General features: G+C 38.3%; 2 protein-coding genes across 2 annotated transcripts in view; one reads left to right on the top strand and one right to left on the bottom strand.

Annotated features, from left to right (window-relative positions):
* LOC130910502 (protein S100-A1-like) overlaps window positions 1-9998 on the bottom strand; it is a 73509-nt gene extending 63511 nt beyond the window's left edge. Inside the window, exon 1 of the mRNA XM_057827871.1 lies at window positions 9700-9998. The gene's annotated coding sequence lies outside the window, so the exon portion shown is untranslated. The remainder of the gene's footprint in view (window positions 1-9699) is intronic.
* dpm3 (dolichyl-phosphate mannosyltransferase subunit 3, regulatory) lies at window positions 9456-10530 on the top strand. The gene is made up of 2 exons (XM_057827872.1): window positions 9456-9487; window positions 9716-10530. Exon 2 carries the CDS (start codon window positions 9741-9743, stop codon window positions 10017-10019), a length of 279 nt encoding a protein of 92 aa, XP_057683855.1. The 5' UTR covers window positions 9456-9487; window positions 9716-9740; the 3' UTR covers window positions 10020-10530.
* Window positions 10531-12952: the final 2422 nt, after the last annotated feature.

Genomic DNA, 12952 nt, shown 5'->3' with positions numbered 1-12952 from the left:
CGAACTCACAAATAAGGAAACAGAGGCTTCCTGTTTTGGAGTCCAAACTCTTTTCTTATCTCACTTGTATCTTTTATAGCTTTGACTTTCTACAAGCTGGAAACTAAATCCAGCCTTGCACATTTTGTCTGGAACGTTTGACGCCTTTGATATTGACATAGCCACAGAGATGGAGTCAATGCTGTGTTTTGGCTGCAAGTAGGGGGTGACAAATGGGGTCTGTCTGTACTCCAGTGGAACTTCCAAAGTGAAACATAACACATTTCACGGTCTAATCATCTACTCTAAAGCTTCCTTTTTTTTTGAACTCATTCACTGCCATTGACGGTGATGGACGTCCATTTCATTTTGACCCTCATTAACACGCATATAGTCAAGAGATAATTGACATGGAACTTTCCTTTTGTTGATAAATTTCTGAGCTGACTCGAAATTGTTCTGAGTCAAACAGTTATGGTAATTTTTGTGTATATCCATTTCATGTTGCCTGGGGTAGAACATTCCCAAAATTTCACGGGGGGGGGGGGGTGCTACCGAAGCAGTATTTTCGGTGCGCGGGGGCGTGCTGTGACACCCGGAAAACCTACTAAATCTGGGATGCTCACTAGACTTTCGAGGTCTATTTTTCTTTCTCTGTTTCCTTGTCTTTTGTCCCACTTCAACCCTAAAACTCGCTTCACGGGGTCCCGGCCCCTCCAGCAAGGCTGAAGGTGTCAGGCGGGTGATTGAGATAAAGTCTGGATGAGAAACAGCTGGATTTAATGCACCATTAAAAGGTCACTCCTTGTTCATGCTGCACCTGCAAGGCCCTCAACTAATTCACCCCGACACCCCCAGATTTCACTCCTCTCTGTAGTGCTGTCTTCTTTCTCACCTCTGAGCTTTCCCCCACATGGCTCTCCATCTTTTCCCCCGGATGTCTTTATGTACAGTGTCTCCATATCGCCTGCAGGCTGCGTTATGTCTGCCAAAGAGCTCCTTCGCTTTCTTTTTCTCTCAGCCGGAACACTGGAACAAGAACGCGAGCTGGCAGCACGCGGAGAGGAGAAGCCAGCGCCACTCTGCCCAATGTGGGACACACACACATGAGCTCCACATTGCTGCTCAGAGCAGGCGGCATATATGATGCATGACTGAAAGGGTGTGCAGCGGGATTCCGCCACCTGTGGTCAAAGTCTATAGTGTTCTATGGATAAAATGCTAAACAGATGGGGAAATACGGGAATATTTTATGATGTATGGAAAGAAATGGGGAAAAAATATGGAAAGCATTCGATGTAGTGTTGCTAGTCTGCTTCCCGGTCAACCAAAAACTATTCACGATTCACCCTTAAACCTTATCTAAAATTTAATAGAATTTTACTTTACAATTCTACTGTACTGTCTTGTTGTTTTTGTTTTTATTCTTCTTAATTTGTCACTGTTTTTGCACTGACTGTAAGGCGTTAGCAATTTTGGTGTACTTGTTGCAATGACAAAGTGCTAGTCTATTCTAATTTTAAAAAATGTGAAGATTATAGTTGTCTGAAAAAAGCATTTTAAAATGACATTGGATAATATCGACATCGGTTTGTCATTATTGGTTTTTGGCTATCATGCATGTTGCCTTCTAAGTGTAATAGAGGTCTGCGGGTTACAACAGACCCGACTTGCCCGATTTCGACTTTACAACGCTTGAGTCTTCTCGGTTTTTTAAATATTGACTTTTGTTATGTGATGCATGCTTTTATTTTGACGCAGGAAGCGTGGGACCACCCCTACACACGCACACACAGAGCAGCTGAGTGTCAGAGGTGACAGCCTGCGCGCATATTTGTTGCTTGTTAAGCATCCAGAGGCATAGGCTGTATAAAGGCCCTTTTGTACTGTTAATTGTGTGTTTTCAATGTGGCTGAATACTTGTGGTGAGTTTATGTGATTGTTTTTAATGATGTGCGGACGCTAACTGATACATGCTAATCGTTTGTTATTGCTGTATCAGCAGCTACTTTTAAAAACAAATTTTAATTGCTGTTATTGAAGATGAAACTGATTTAATTTCATTTTATTTTAGTTTTATTCAGCAAGTGTTGATGTCATGAGCAGCTGAATAAAGTCAGCAAACCCCAAAGACGTCTGACATCGTCATTTCCAAGCTTAGATCACAGTCTAGCTAGGACTTAGCTCCAGCGTCTTGGTGAGGACAGTACAATGATCTATAATACATGTTTTTGGATAGTTTTTTCTCTCTCTTTTATTTAGAATGTGTTTTGAGGTATTTAAAGGGTTAATTTCAATTTATGTGGAAATCCAGGTTACATCACCAGCACAGGAATGGAACTCATTCGTAAACCGGGGCAACCTGAATAGGCACTTTTTCTATAACTTAATTTGAAGTTGTTCTCTTACTTTTCACAAAATGTTTATTTGAAAAACCTTGTTACATTTATCATTATTAAAGCATCCATAGGGACATCACAATACAATTAGCCATAATGTGTTAAGTCCACGACTGCAAATATTGGTTTGATATCGGTATCGGGTTTTTGGAGTTGGACAATATCAAGATATCGGTTAAACAGTCATTATCGCGGCACAGGAAGGCAGATCGAGGCTTACATCAGTTTTTACACCAATCACAGAGAACCCTGATTTCCTACCAGGGACCTTAAGTGGTGCATTTAACCAATGGACAACTAAAGGATTAGCTTCTCTGGGTGATCTCTTTGTTGGATCTACCGTCATGACTTTCAATCAAGGAATGTCCTCTTTCGTTATTTTCAGGTGAGAAATTTTATCGCCAAAGATACATCTTTGCTTGCGGACAATAATGTCACACAAACAGAGAAGCAAGTACTTCTTTCTTAGGGGAAGGCAGCCATTCGGAACTTTTATGTTAGTTTACAAAATTGCTCAGGTTTGGGAAATGAGTCACTGAGGGAGGGCTGGAAGAAGGAAATTGATGTTGAAATACAGTAGCTGGGGAAATGTGGGACAATATTTGGACAAACGCAAAAAAAATTACTGTTTATAACCGAAAAAGAGTGATTCAATTACAGATTTTGCATCGAGGACATGTTGCACCCAACCGTCTCTCTAAACATAGGAAAGATGCTTCTCCTGTTTGTCCTAAATGTCAGACAGAAATTGGTGATCTTACTCACTGCTATTGGTCCTGTATTCAAATACAGAAATATTGGAATGATGTCCTGTTTGAAATATAGAAAATTCTAATAACACTGCTTGATTTCAACCCGGTTTCCCTTCTCTTGTGTCCTACAAATGACCGTATAAATGATAAATATCAGGAAAGACTTTATAATATTCAACCTTTTTGTGGCCTGAAAAATATCCTCATGCATTGGATTATGGATAAGGCCCCCTCACTGTCGGGATGGCACAGGATAATAAAGGGAATATATTCCACTGGACTTTCTAACTTGTGTTTTGCACTCCCAAACGAATGTTTTTGAACAATCATGGAAACCATTCCTGGACTACACTCAGGACAATGTTTCTTCCATTCTGACGAGGGCATTCGTGTAATCTCGTACTTTCTCTCTTGTTTAGCTTTCATTGTTCTGCACTCCTTTAATGATGTCCCTGTTTGCTATTCCCAGCTTGCTGTTTTTTGTTGTTGTTTGTTATTGTCGGTTTGCCTTCAGTTGTTCTGTCTGTTCTTGTCTTTTGTATGTTTGCATATGTAGAAAATAAAATTTAAAAAAATTAAACAGTCATTATCTAACAACTCTACTGAAGACACTAACATCAACGCATAATTTGATTTTAATTCAGTGATACTTTAAGTAGCACTTGAAGCATGTTTACAACTACCGTAATTTCTGGACTATAAGGCGCACCTGACCATAAGCCGCCACCCACCAAATTTGAAAACGACATTTGTTCATAGATAAGCCACACTGGACTATAAGCCGCGATTGTCCTCATTGTATTATGGGATATTTACACCAAAAGATATTAACTGGTAACACTTCATTTGACAATGGCATCATAAAGACTGTCATGAGACCAAATGAACCACCATTAAGCTTTGAACCAATTGGGTGCAAAGCCTTATTGTTTCTACAAGCTTCATTTGGCCATCACTGCTCCCTTGGGGGAGACAGTCAACCTCTGCTGCCACCTGCTTTCAACACTGTTGTCATCCAACATTCCTCCTAGCATGCATTGCGGCGCTACAGATGTAAATAACAGTCATGTTCTACGCTAATTATTTCTTCAGTTACTGTTCCAGTTGTTTCATTAGTTGCTAGTTATGGTATTTGGTAACATTTTCTTGGATAGTGGTGCCATAATACTGTCATACGACATTCATAATTATTACATGACAATGTCATAAGCATTAATGAATGCTTATAATAGAGGTCGGTTAGTGTCATCCAGCAAATTGTCTCACTTTTGAATGGCCGTAAAAGATCTGAGCTGGACATAAATGATAATATAATAATATTGAGATCTGTCATAAGCATTCAGTAATGCCCATGATAGTGTCATGTCATAATTATGATGTTCTTATGACAGTCTTATGATGCCGCTGTCCAATAAAGTGTTACCTATTAACCCAAATAAATCAACAAATAAGCCGCATTGGACTATAAGCCGCAGGATTCAAAATGACAGAAAAAAGTAGCGGCTTAACGTCCGAAAATTAGGGTAGCTGTACTTGTACAGCACTTTGTGAATCAATATCTACCATACAAATAATCTTACTTCAGGAAGAATAACTTGTAGGGCGGTCCCGATCCGATCACATGATCGGAAATTTGGCAGATCGCGCCATTTTTCAGAGGATAGGTATCAGGTGAAAAGGATCAGGTTTGTAATTTCAAATAAACATTCATATTTTTCTGCTTCATGCTCTTATAGCCTCTCACTCTCCCTCCTGCTGCTTTTCTTGGTCAACAATGCACTGGAGTTTGCTAGTTAAAGTTAACGATGATTGAAAGATTTGTTGCTTTGAACTTGACAGCGAAGCTTGGTAGCTGTACGACAGGGGTGGCCAACCCTGGTCATCGAGAGCCGCAATCCAGCTTGTTTTTCATGTCTCCCTCCTTTAACACACCTGAATCAAATGATCAGCTCATCAGCAAGCTCTGCAGTTGCCTAATAACAATCCTGATAATTTGATTCAGGTGTGTTGGAGGAGGGAGACATGGAAAACAAGCTGGATTGCTGCTCTCGAGGACCAGGTTTGGCCACCCCTGCTCTAAGATCAAAGGCGCAAATCTGTCAATCATTGTTTAGCTTGTTACACACTAGAGGTACTGTGTTGTGGCAACTCGTTGTCTAAGTGAGAGGCTGTTCTCAGCAGCGTGAGCGGATGTGAGTGGACTCACTCAATGAAGCATTTAATAAAGGCATGCATTTTTCTATGTTATTCTTGTTTAGAAGTAATGCACATTATCAAGGCGGCATGGTGGGATAGTAATATGTTTAAAACTTTTTTTAAAAATACAAAAAAAACACTTTATGTTAGTATCGGATTGGGACTCGGTATTGCCATATTCTCAAAATCAGGTGACTTAAACTCGGATGCAAAAATATGTGATCGGGACATTCTTAATAACTTGTATCCTTGGCCCAATTTCTATTCACTCCTATTGATTTTCTACCCAGACCCACAAAAAAATCTCCAATGACAGGCCAACATCTGTATTGGTGAACATTATTTTTTGATCAAAAACCTGGGCCGATTGGAACGGTTCCAACTTCAAAAGGTTTTGCTAGCTCCTTTTGAATTTGGAAAAAAAAGGAAAAATTCCACCAAAAAATATGCACTGGACTCTTTGAAATAATTTAAATTTGGTGACTGGTATTGGACCGACAAAACTCACATGCAAATATCTTCTATTTAAATTGAACCAATCAACCCTCTAAAAAAATCCCCACAAGCACCCATTGACATTAAACTAACACCAAAAATATGAATACTCATTGGCTTCTATTAACTCTTGCCCCACAAGAAAATATCCTTTGGTGGTCTTTTTTTTTTTTTTTTTTTATTACCAAAAACATTTCAACACGATTAATAAAATGGACACCTTTGACATTTTTTGAGCAAAAAGTTACCATTTTCTAACCAAAAAGTGCCTGAAATCAATTAGTTTATAAACCAGCAAGAAAGTTGTAAATTAGGTTTTCCTTTCTTACAAGAATTTTAAAAAATCGATACTGTATACATTACTCACCCTCATACACTCTTGTCAGTCAATAATTAATTTATATATTACATTTACAGCCATATCATGACATCATCTTGCATATGGTTATCACCATCAATTTGTAATGATTAGTCCAGACATTAAATAACACAATTGTAATTAGTGACTCTTTCAGTCATGATAAATGTTCCGCTAATTGACACAAATGTTGCCGACAAGCTGGAAAAACAGAAGAACGCAAACAGCTGCGCTACTGTGTCAAGTTCAGGGACGGTGCCTACACTAATAACACCGGTGCAGACTAACCGTAAACATTAGCACCCTAACGATAATGTTCCACGCTCCCTCAGGAATGATGATCATTTCTTCCTATGCCCAACTATATCGGCCATGTTTACACATACTACACCCAAGAGGGGTGAGTGGCCCCCACCCCAGCACCTGGACTACCATTAACCCCATGAATGCACCACTAAGATCAGATTTGACTGCTGCTGAAGGCCCCCTAATGGAAGTGTTGCTCTCGGGGAAACCACGTGACTGTTTCGTAATGGTTTAAGCGAGTGAGAAACCCATTTGCTAAATGCTTTTTCCTTTTTAAAACCATGTTAAAAGCAGTTGGAAAGAGCAGTGTTCCCTCTACCCATTATTGTAATTAGGCAGATTTGAACAGCTTCATAAATCATATTAGATAGCGGAACAGGCTGATAGATAGAAAACAAGAAAAATATATAAGATTAATCTTTCGCATGTTGTTATAAATATCATCTAAATAGTGTGAAATTGGGAAACAACAGTGATTTAATGACAATCATTAATGGGAAACAACCAATTTTTTCTGAGTCTCGTCAGTTGATTTAGGACGATACTGATGCGCTGAATCCGAAAAGAACATTGGTTTTGCTCATTCAGGTCAACCTTTTTTTCAATGACCAAATACTGTTTTTCGGTTTCTGGTCGGCCTTCAGTCTTTATATGACGTGCTACGAAATGTCAAACTATGACAAACTACACGCCATTTTGCTTTAAATAACGTCTAAATCCGGCGTCCTCAATTAGCGGACTGTGGTCCACGGCACACCTCTCTGCGGACCCAGAACAAACGGCACTTTTAAAAAAAACACCTCATTTTTAAAACATATTTTATTTGTTTGAATCGCCGATCTATCGCTATGTGCTACTATTCTATCGCTAAATTCTGTTTCATTTTTTGTCAAATATCTTCAAAGTTCCCACTTCTGTTGTCATCTCTTAGACAATGATGCACTGATTGGCTGAAAGAACATGCACGGATGTGCTGTTTGGCTGAGAGAGGCTGACATGCTAGTAGCTAGCTAGAGTGGACGAATCACGGCAGTGTGAAACACGAGTCGCACTGGGTACTTTGCAATCCGTTTTTTACTGTTGCCACTAGTAGAACACCAAATCTAACAAAATGAAGTGCTCAAAGTTGAACAAAGAGAAGAAAAGTGGAAAACGAAAATCGCCATTTCAATGAGGAATGGACTGACAAATACGCGTCTATTTTACCAACTGCAAGTACCAAACCTAAGTGCTTTATATGCTTCAAGACAGTTGCTCTGATAAAAAGTGAAAATGTGAAACGCCATTATGTTAAAGAGCACTACTCTTTTGAAGAGAAGTTTCCTCCTAAATCAGAATTGAGAAAGCATGACATTAACAGGTTGAAGCCTTCATATCAAGAGTCACGGAAGGTTATTGTTAAATCTATGACACAACAACAAATCACTCAGAGTGTCGTGGGTGTTGGCCAAACATAAGCCATTCTCTGATGGAGAAGTAATGAAAGAGTAGGACTGAAGTGATGGCAGCAGCCCAAAAAAAAAAAAAAAAATTAAAAAAAAAAAGAAAAAGAAAAGAAAAGGAGGAAATGACAACAAAAATCAAATCTCGCTCTCAGATTCATCAACTACAAGACACACTTAAGTACTGGTTGATGATGTGAGTAAACAGCTTTGTGACCCCCAAATGCCATTTCTCTCATTGAACAGTGTTTTACAGTTAAAGTTACTGTCAATAAATATTATGTTTGCACCTTAATGACAGAGCTTGCCATTTATGTTCTGTACATGTGAGCATGTACTTTACTACTTGCGCATTTTCTTTTTTGTCCAGCAATGTTTTACAGTTACAAAATGTACTATGAATAGTTTTTGTTTGCTCCTTAATTACAGATCTTGTCAATTATTTAGTGTACATGTGTAAACATTTTACTTGCATTGTTTTTTGGTATTTTTATTTTAAGTCAAGAAAACGTTTTGTTGATTTATTATTATTTAATCAGAATGTGCACTGTATTTTTGTTTGGTCAAAAGAAAACCCCCTTTACCACCTTCCATCTGCCTTGTACTTGACCGACATTAATGAAAGGATGTACGCTTGTATGAAGAAAAAAAATTGTGGACCTTCAAGATTTGTATTTAAGGACCCCTGGTCTAAATAGTGCATAATTGGGAAACAGCAGTGATTTATGACAATCATTAATTACAGTCTACCAAATATTTATAAAACATTGCCTAATGAATGCAAAGTGGGAGATAGAAATATGAATCATAATAATACGGATTATAATATGCATAAAACAGATGGCTAATAATGCAGTAGTTAGGATACACGGTACAGAAAATTGATGGATGCATGTAATACAGAATTGCAGAGTAGAGGCCAGAAGGTAAATTAATAATATATTATTATCTTATTTTAGTTTATATTAGTTATTCACTCTACTAATAAAATAAGAGTTTTTGTTGTTTTTTTTCCCCTGGAAATGCATCCGTTTGCGGTTCAGAAAACAGCTTGTGATGTAATTTTAGGACAGTAAGTTCCTCGACTACATTACCCAAGATAAATACCATATTCATAAACCTAAATTTTAAAACATAAATCCGAACTTCAAATTATTCTTGGTTGAAATTGAATCATATTTCACATCGCTTAACATGATACAAAACAATAAATGCAAGTTTTCTCTAGAAGCTAATGCAAAATTGTTTGGCTCATAACATGCATATTTTATTTATTTATTTATTTATTTTTGATTTAGGTTTTTTTTTTTTTTTTTTAAATTTATGAATATTATTTTTTTCCCTTTTATTTAAATTTTACTCGTTATTTTTGTGTCTTACAATGTAAAAATGATGATAAGGTTGTATTCTATGTGAATTGGTTGTTCTCTATTGTTATTAGTCATTTGTATGTTGTATTCTTCAAGAAAAAAAAGAAAAAGAAAAAAAAACTACATTACCCAAGATGCATCACGCCCTCTGACGTCATATTAATACGCCAAATAGGCCAAACAGCAAGGGGTACGTGTATTTTGGAACATCTTCACTGTAAATATAGACACAACGAAATAATAGCCAATGATTTGAACCCAGAAATTACTGTTTAATTTCAGCGTAGTCCCATCTAGATGGGTAAATTAGGACTAGTCGTTTTATTGCATTTGTTTACTTGTGAAACAGCTAGTTCCCTAGCCACGCTAAAGCTAAGCTAGTCGTAAAAATCGCATTCATACCTTGTTATTATCTCAGGTTGCTTCCGTGTCCTGGTTTCATCATGACCAAATTTATGGAGTGGCTATTCGGAGTTTCGGTGGTGCTGGCCGCCTGGGTGCTGGTTGCCTTCGACCCGTTGGACCTGAAGGTGCCGCATCCGTACCGAGAAGTGGCTTGGCCCATGCCGCTCTACCTGTTGGTGTCGTTCGGCTGTTACTCCTTGCTCACGGTGGGCTACCGGGTGGCCACCTTTAACGACTGTCAGGAGGCCGCAGAGGAGCTTCAAGCACAGATTAAGGAGGCAAAGAAGGACTTGAAAAAGAAAGGCTTGAGGATGTAAAACCTTTGGACTAATGAGTTTCCGAAACCTAAAAAGTGACTGGGAAAGAAAGCGCACATCTTGAAACAGACAGACAATTATGGACCACACGCAGTTGTGTAAATGTATGCACAACAATGTATTTGTTGATTATTCGAGATATCTTATAGATATAAATAAATAGATAATTTATATTTTTAGTATATGTGACTTTTAGTTCAGTTTGTGTTTTAGTTACTATAAACTATAAAATGGTCTTTCTCAACCTGGTCTTGAGTCACATTCCTGGTGTGGTGGTGGTTTCTGTATTCAAGCATACTTTTGACAAAGGCAGATGAAGTTAGAGGTGAGAATATCAGTATATTGAAATCTCTTTATAAACAGGTAAAATGTGCAAATATCCCGATTTGGCAAAAAATAAAATTTAAAAACCTTGTTTAATTGATTTATTGGAGAGTTTTATATAGAGTGTAAGGCCATGTCTACACCTAGCAGAGGTTATTATTATTATTTTAACCGAGGATCCTGCCATAATACCACAGGCGGAGTTTGACTCTTGTGGGGGGGGGGGGGGGGGGGTGTTGATGACCCCGAAACGCAGTGTCAGCAATAAAATTACAAGATATATGCTTAGATAGTAGCTAAACCCATGCTCATGCATACAGGCATCCCAGCTGTGTGTGCGTGAGAGTGTGAGTGCACGTTTTTTTTGTCTAAAAGTAGTGGAGAAGTAGACGCCACATCCATTTTGACTGAATATTTCAGTCAGGAACATTTATAATAATATGTTGAAAACAAGTGTTTGTTTTTGTTTCCCTTAGGAACTTAGGTTTGTAAAAAAATTATGTATATCCATCTTGTCTTTTCTGTCCTCAGGTGTTTCTTTCGGGCTAAGCAAAGCAAATGACCATCTCTAAGGTGCTAGTCACATGATCTGTTTGAAAAATAGTTTTGACCCATTATAGAATTTTTTTTTTGGGTTCATTTCATTCATTTTTGTTGTTTTATTGCTTTACAACTTTTATAAGCAACATTTTACCGACAAAGTCTTAATTTTAAATTCATATATTGGAAAGCCAATTAATGCAATGACATTGTATGCCACCAGAGGGGCTATGCCCCCCGGCCCCCCCTTAATCTCTCCGTATGCCGAATACGGCCGGGAAAAAAATTACATCTACACCACCACGTTTCTAGGAAGAAAAAGCTTTCACAACCAACCTCATTTATTTAAGTGCATTCATAATAATGCATGAAAAATAATTGTCCATAATACCACCATTTTTTGCATGTGTTCTTCAATATGAAGCACTGCAAGAGTTTGTAAATAAATGGAAGCAACAAGCTACAAACACAGAATTTGCACATCTTCACTTTGGATGAAGTTTTTAAGAACCCTCGTTTTCTATCTCAAAATGTATGTACGCGTGTGGAAGATAGGCTAAACTGTAGAAAAACACCCCAGAATTTTGCCAAATACCGTATTACGTGTAGACATGACCTAAGTTCATAGTGGACGTTTCAGCAGCTGCATATTTAGTTGTATTTTTGTATTGTACTGCTCCTCGGCTGCTAAGGTATACACCAGAAAGAGTTGCACAATGTCAATTTAATTGAAGCCAAAGATATTGCAAAATTTGTTTAATTCTGTACGTTTTAGTTATCTCATTACTGTATATTACAGTGACATTACCATCATTATAAAAAGATTACAATAACTTTTGTTTTCATTGCAAAGCTGGAATAGATTGATGGCATTGACTCATTCCAACGAATAAATATCTTTTGACACATAAGTGGACATACAGTTGTGTTCAAAATTATTCAACTCCAAAGTAGATCAGTGTTTTGACTTTCATTTTGTTTATAGTCACACAAAATACAACTGATGGCCTTTCTGTGATTACCTCATTGACAAAATTATTTTAACCTCCCAAGTCCACCTCTCTTAAAAACAAAGATTTCCATCAGGTGTTGTCAAACAGCTGATGAAAACATCTGTAGATGTGAACGGAACCCTAATGAGCAGCAATTAAGCAGATTTAAAAGGACTGCGACACACGGCTCTTCTTGGCAGTTAATGCAATCTATACTACATGGTGAAGTCCAAGGAATGGTCAAAAAAGTTCAGAGAGGAGGTCATTTCACTTCCTAAGGAAGGATATGGAAATAAAAACATAGCAAAAGGACTAAATAATTCAATAGACACAATTGGGAGCATAGTCCGCAAGTTTAAAGCTAAAGGCTCAGTGGAAACGCTACTTGGGCATGGGTAGAAAGAGGTTACTGTCTGCAACTGCCGTGCGATACCTGAAGCGAAAGGTGGAGAAAAAATTCGGGTTGACAGCTGAGGAGCTACGACAGGACATGTCAGAGGAAGGTATTCAGGTTTCATCCCAGACAATAAGACGCACACTGCGAAATGATGGCTTTCATGCTAGGCGCAACCCCCTGCTGACTCCAGAGCACAAGAAGATCCAGTATGCCAAAAACCATGTGGACAAACCACAAAGGTTTTGAGGGACTGTTCTCTGGAGTGATGAGACCAAACTTGAACTTTTTGGGCTAATGGATCAACGGTACATATGGAGGAGAAAGAATTATGCCTATAAAGAAAAGAACACCCTATCTACTGTGAAGCACGGTGGGGCGTTAAACCTGAGTTGCGGTGACGGCGAAGTGACTACTGCGCCAATGAGCATTCGATAGTTCTGCGGTGAGGGAACACGTTGCTCTGCAATTCACCGCCAAGCCACTAGAGGGGTGTGGCGTTGTGTTTGTACTGTTTTGGGGCACGCTTGTCGACTTCTTCTAGCTCAACTGAGAAAAAATAAACAATGCAAGATGGAACGCTTGAATGTGGATCTTCAGCTCATCAACATTGGATAAATGTTGGTCATACATATGTTGAGGCACGGGCGATGCAAAAGACTGTTTCGAGGCGGTCTGTTCGA

The sequence above is a fragment of the Corythoichthys intestinalis genome, chromosome 22, assembly GCF_030265065.1.
Source record: "Corythoichthys intestinalis isolate RoL2023-P3 chromosome 22, ASM3026506v1, whole genome shotgun sequence".
NCBI classification, from domain to species: domain Eukaryota; kingdom Metazoa; phylum Chordata; class Actinopteri; order Syngnathiformes; family Syngnathidae; genus Corythoichthys; species Corythoichthys intestinalis.
Note: the sequence above shows the minus strand (reverse complement) of the source record. Positions and strands in the feature narration are given on the sequence as shown.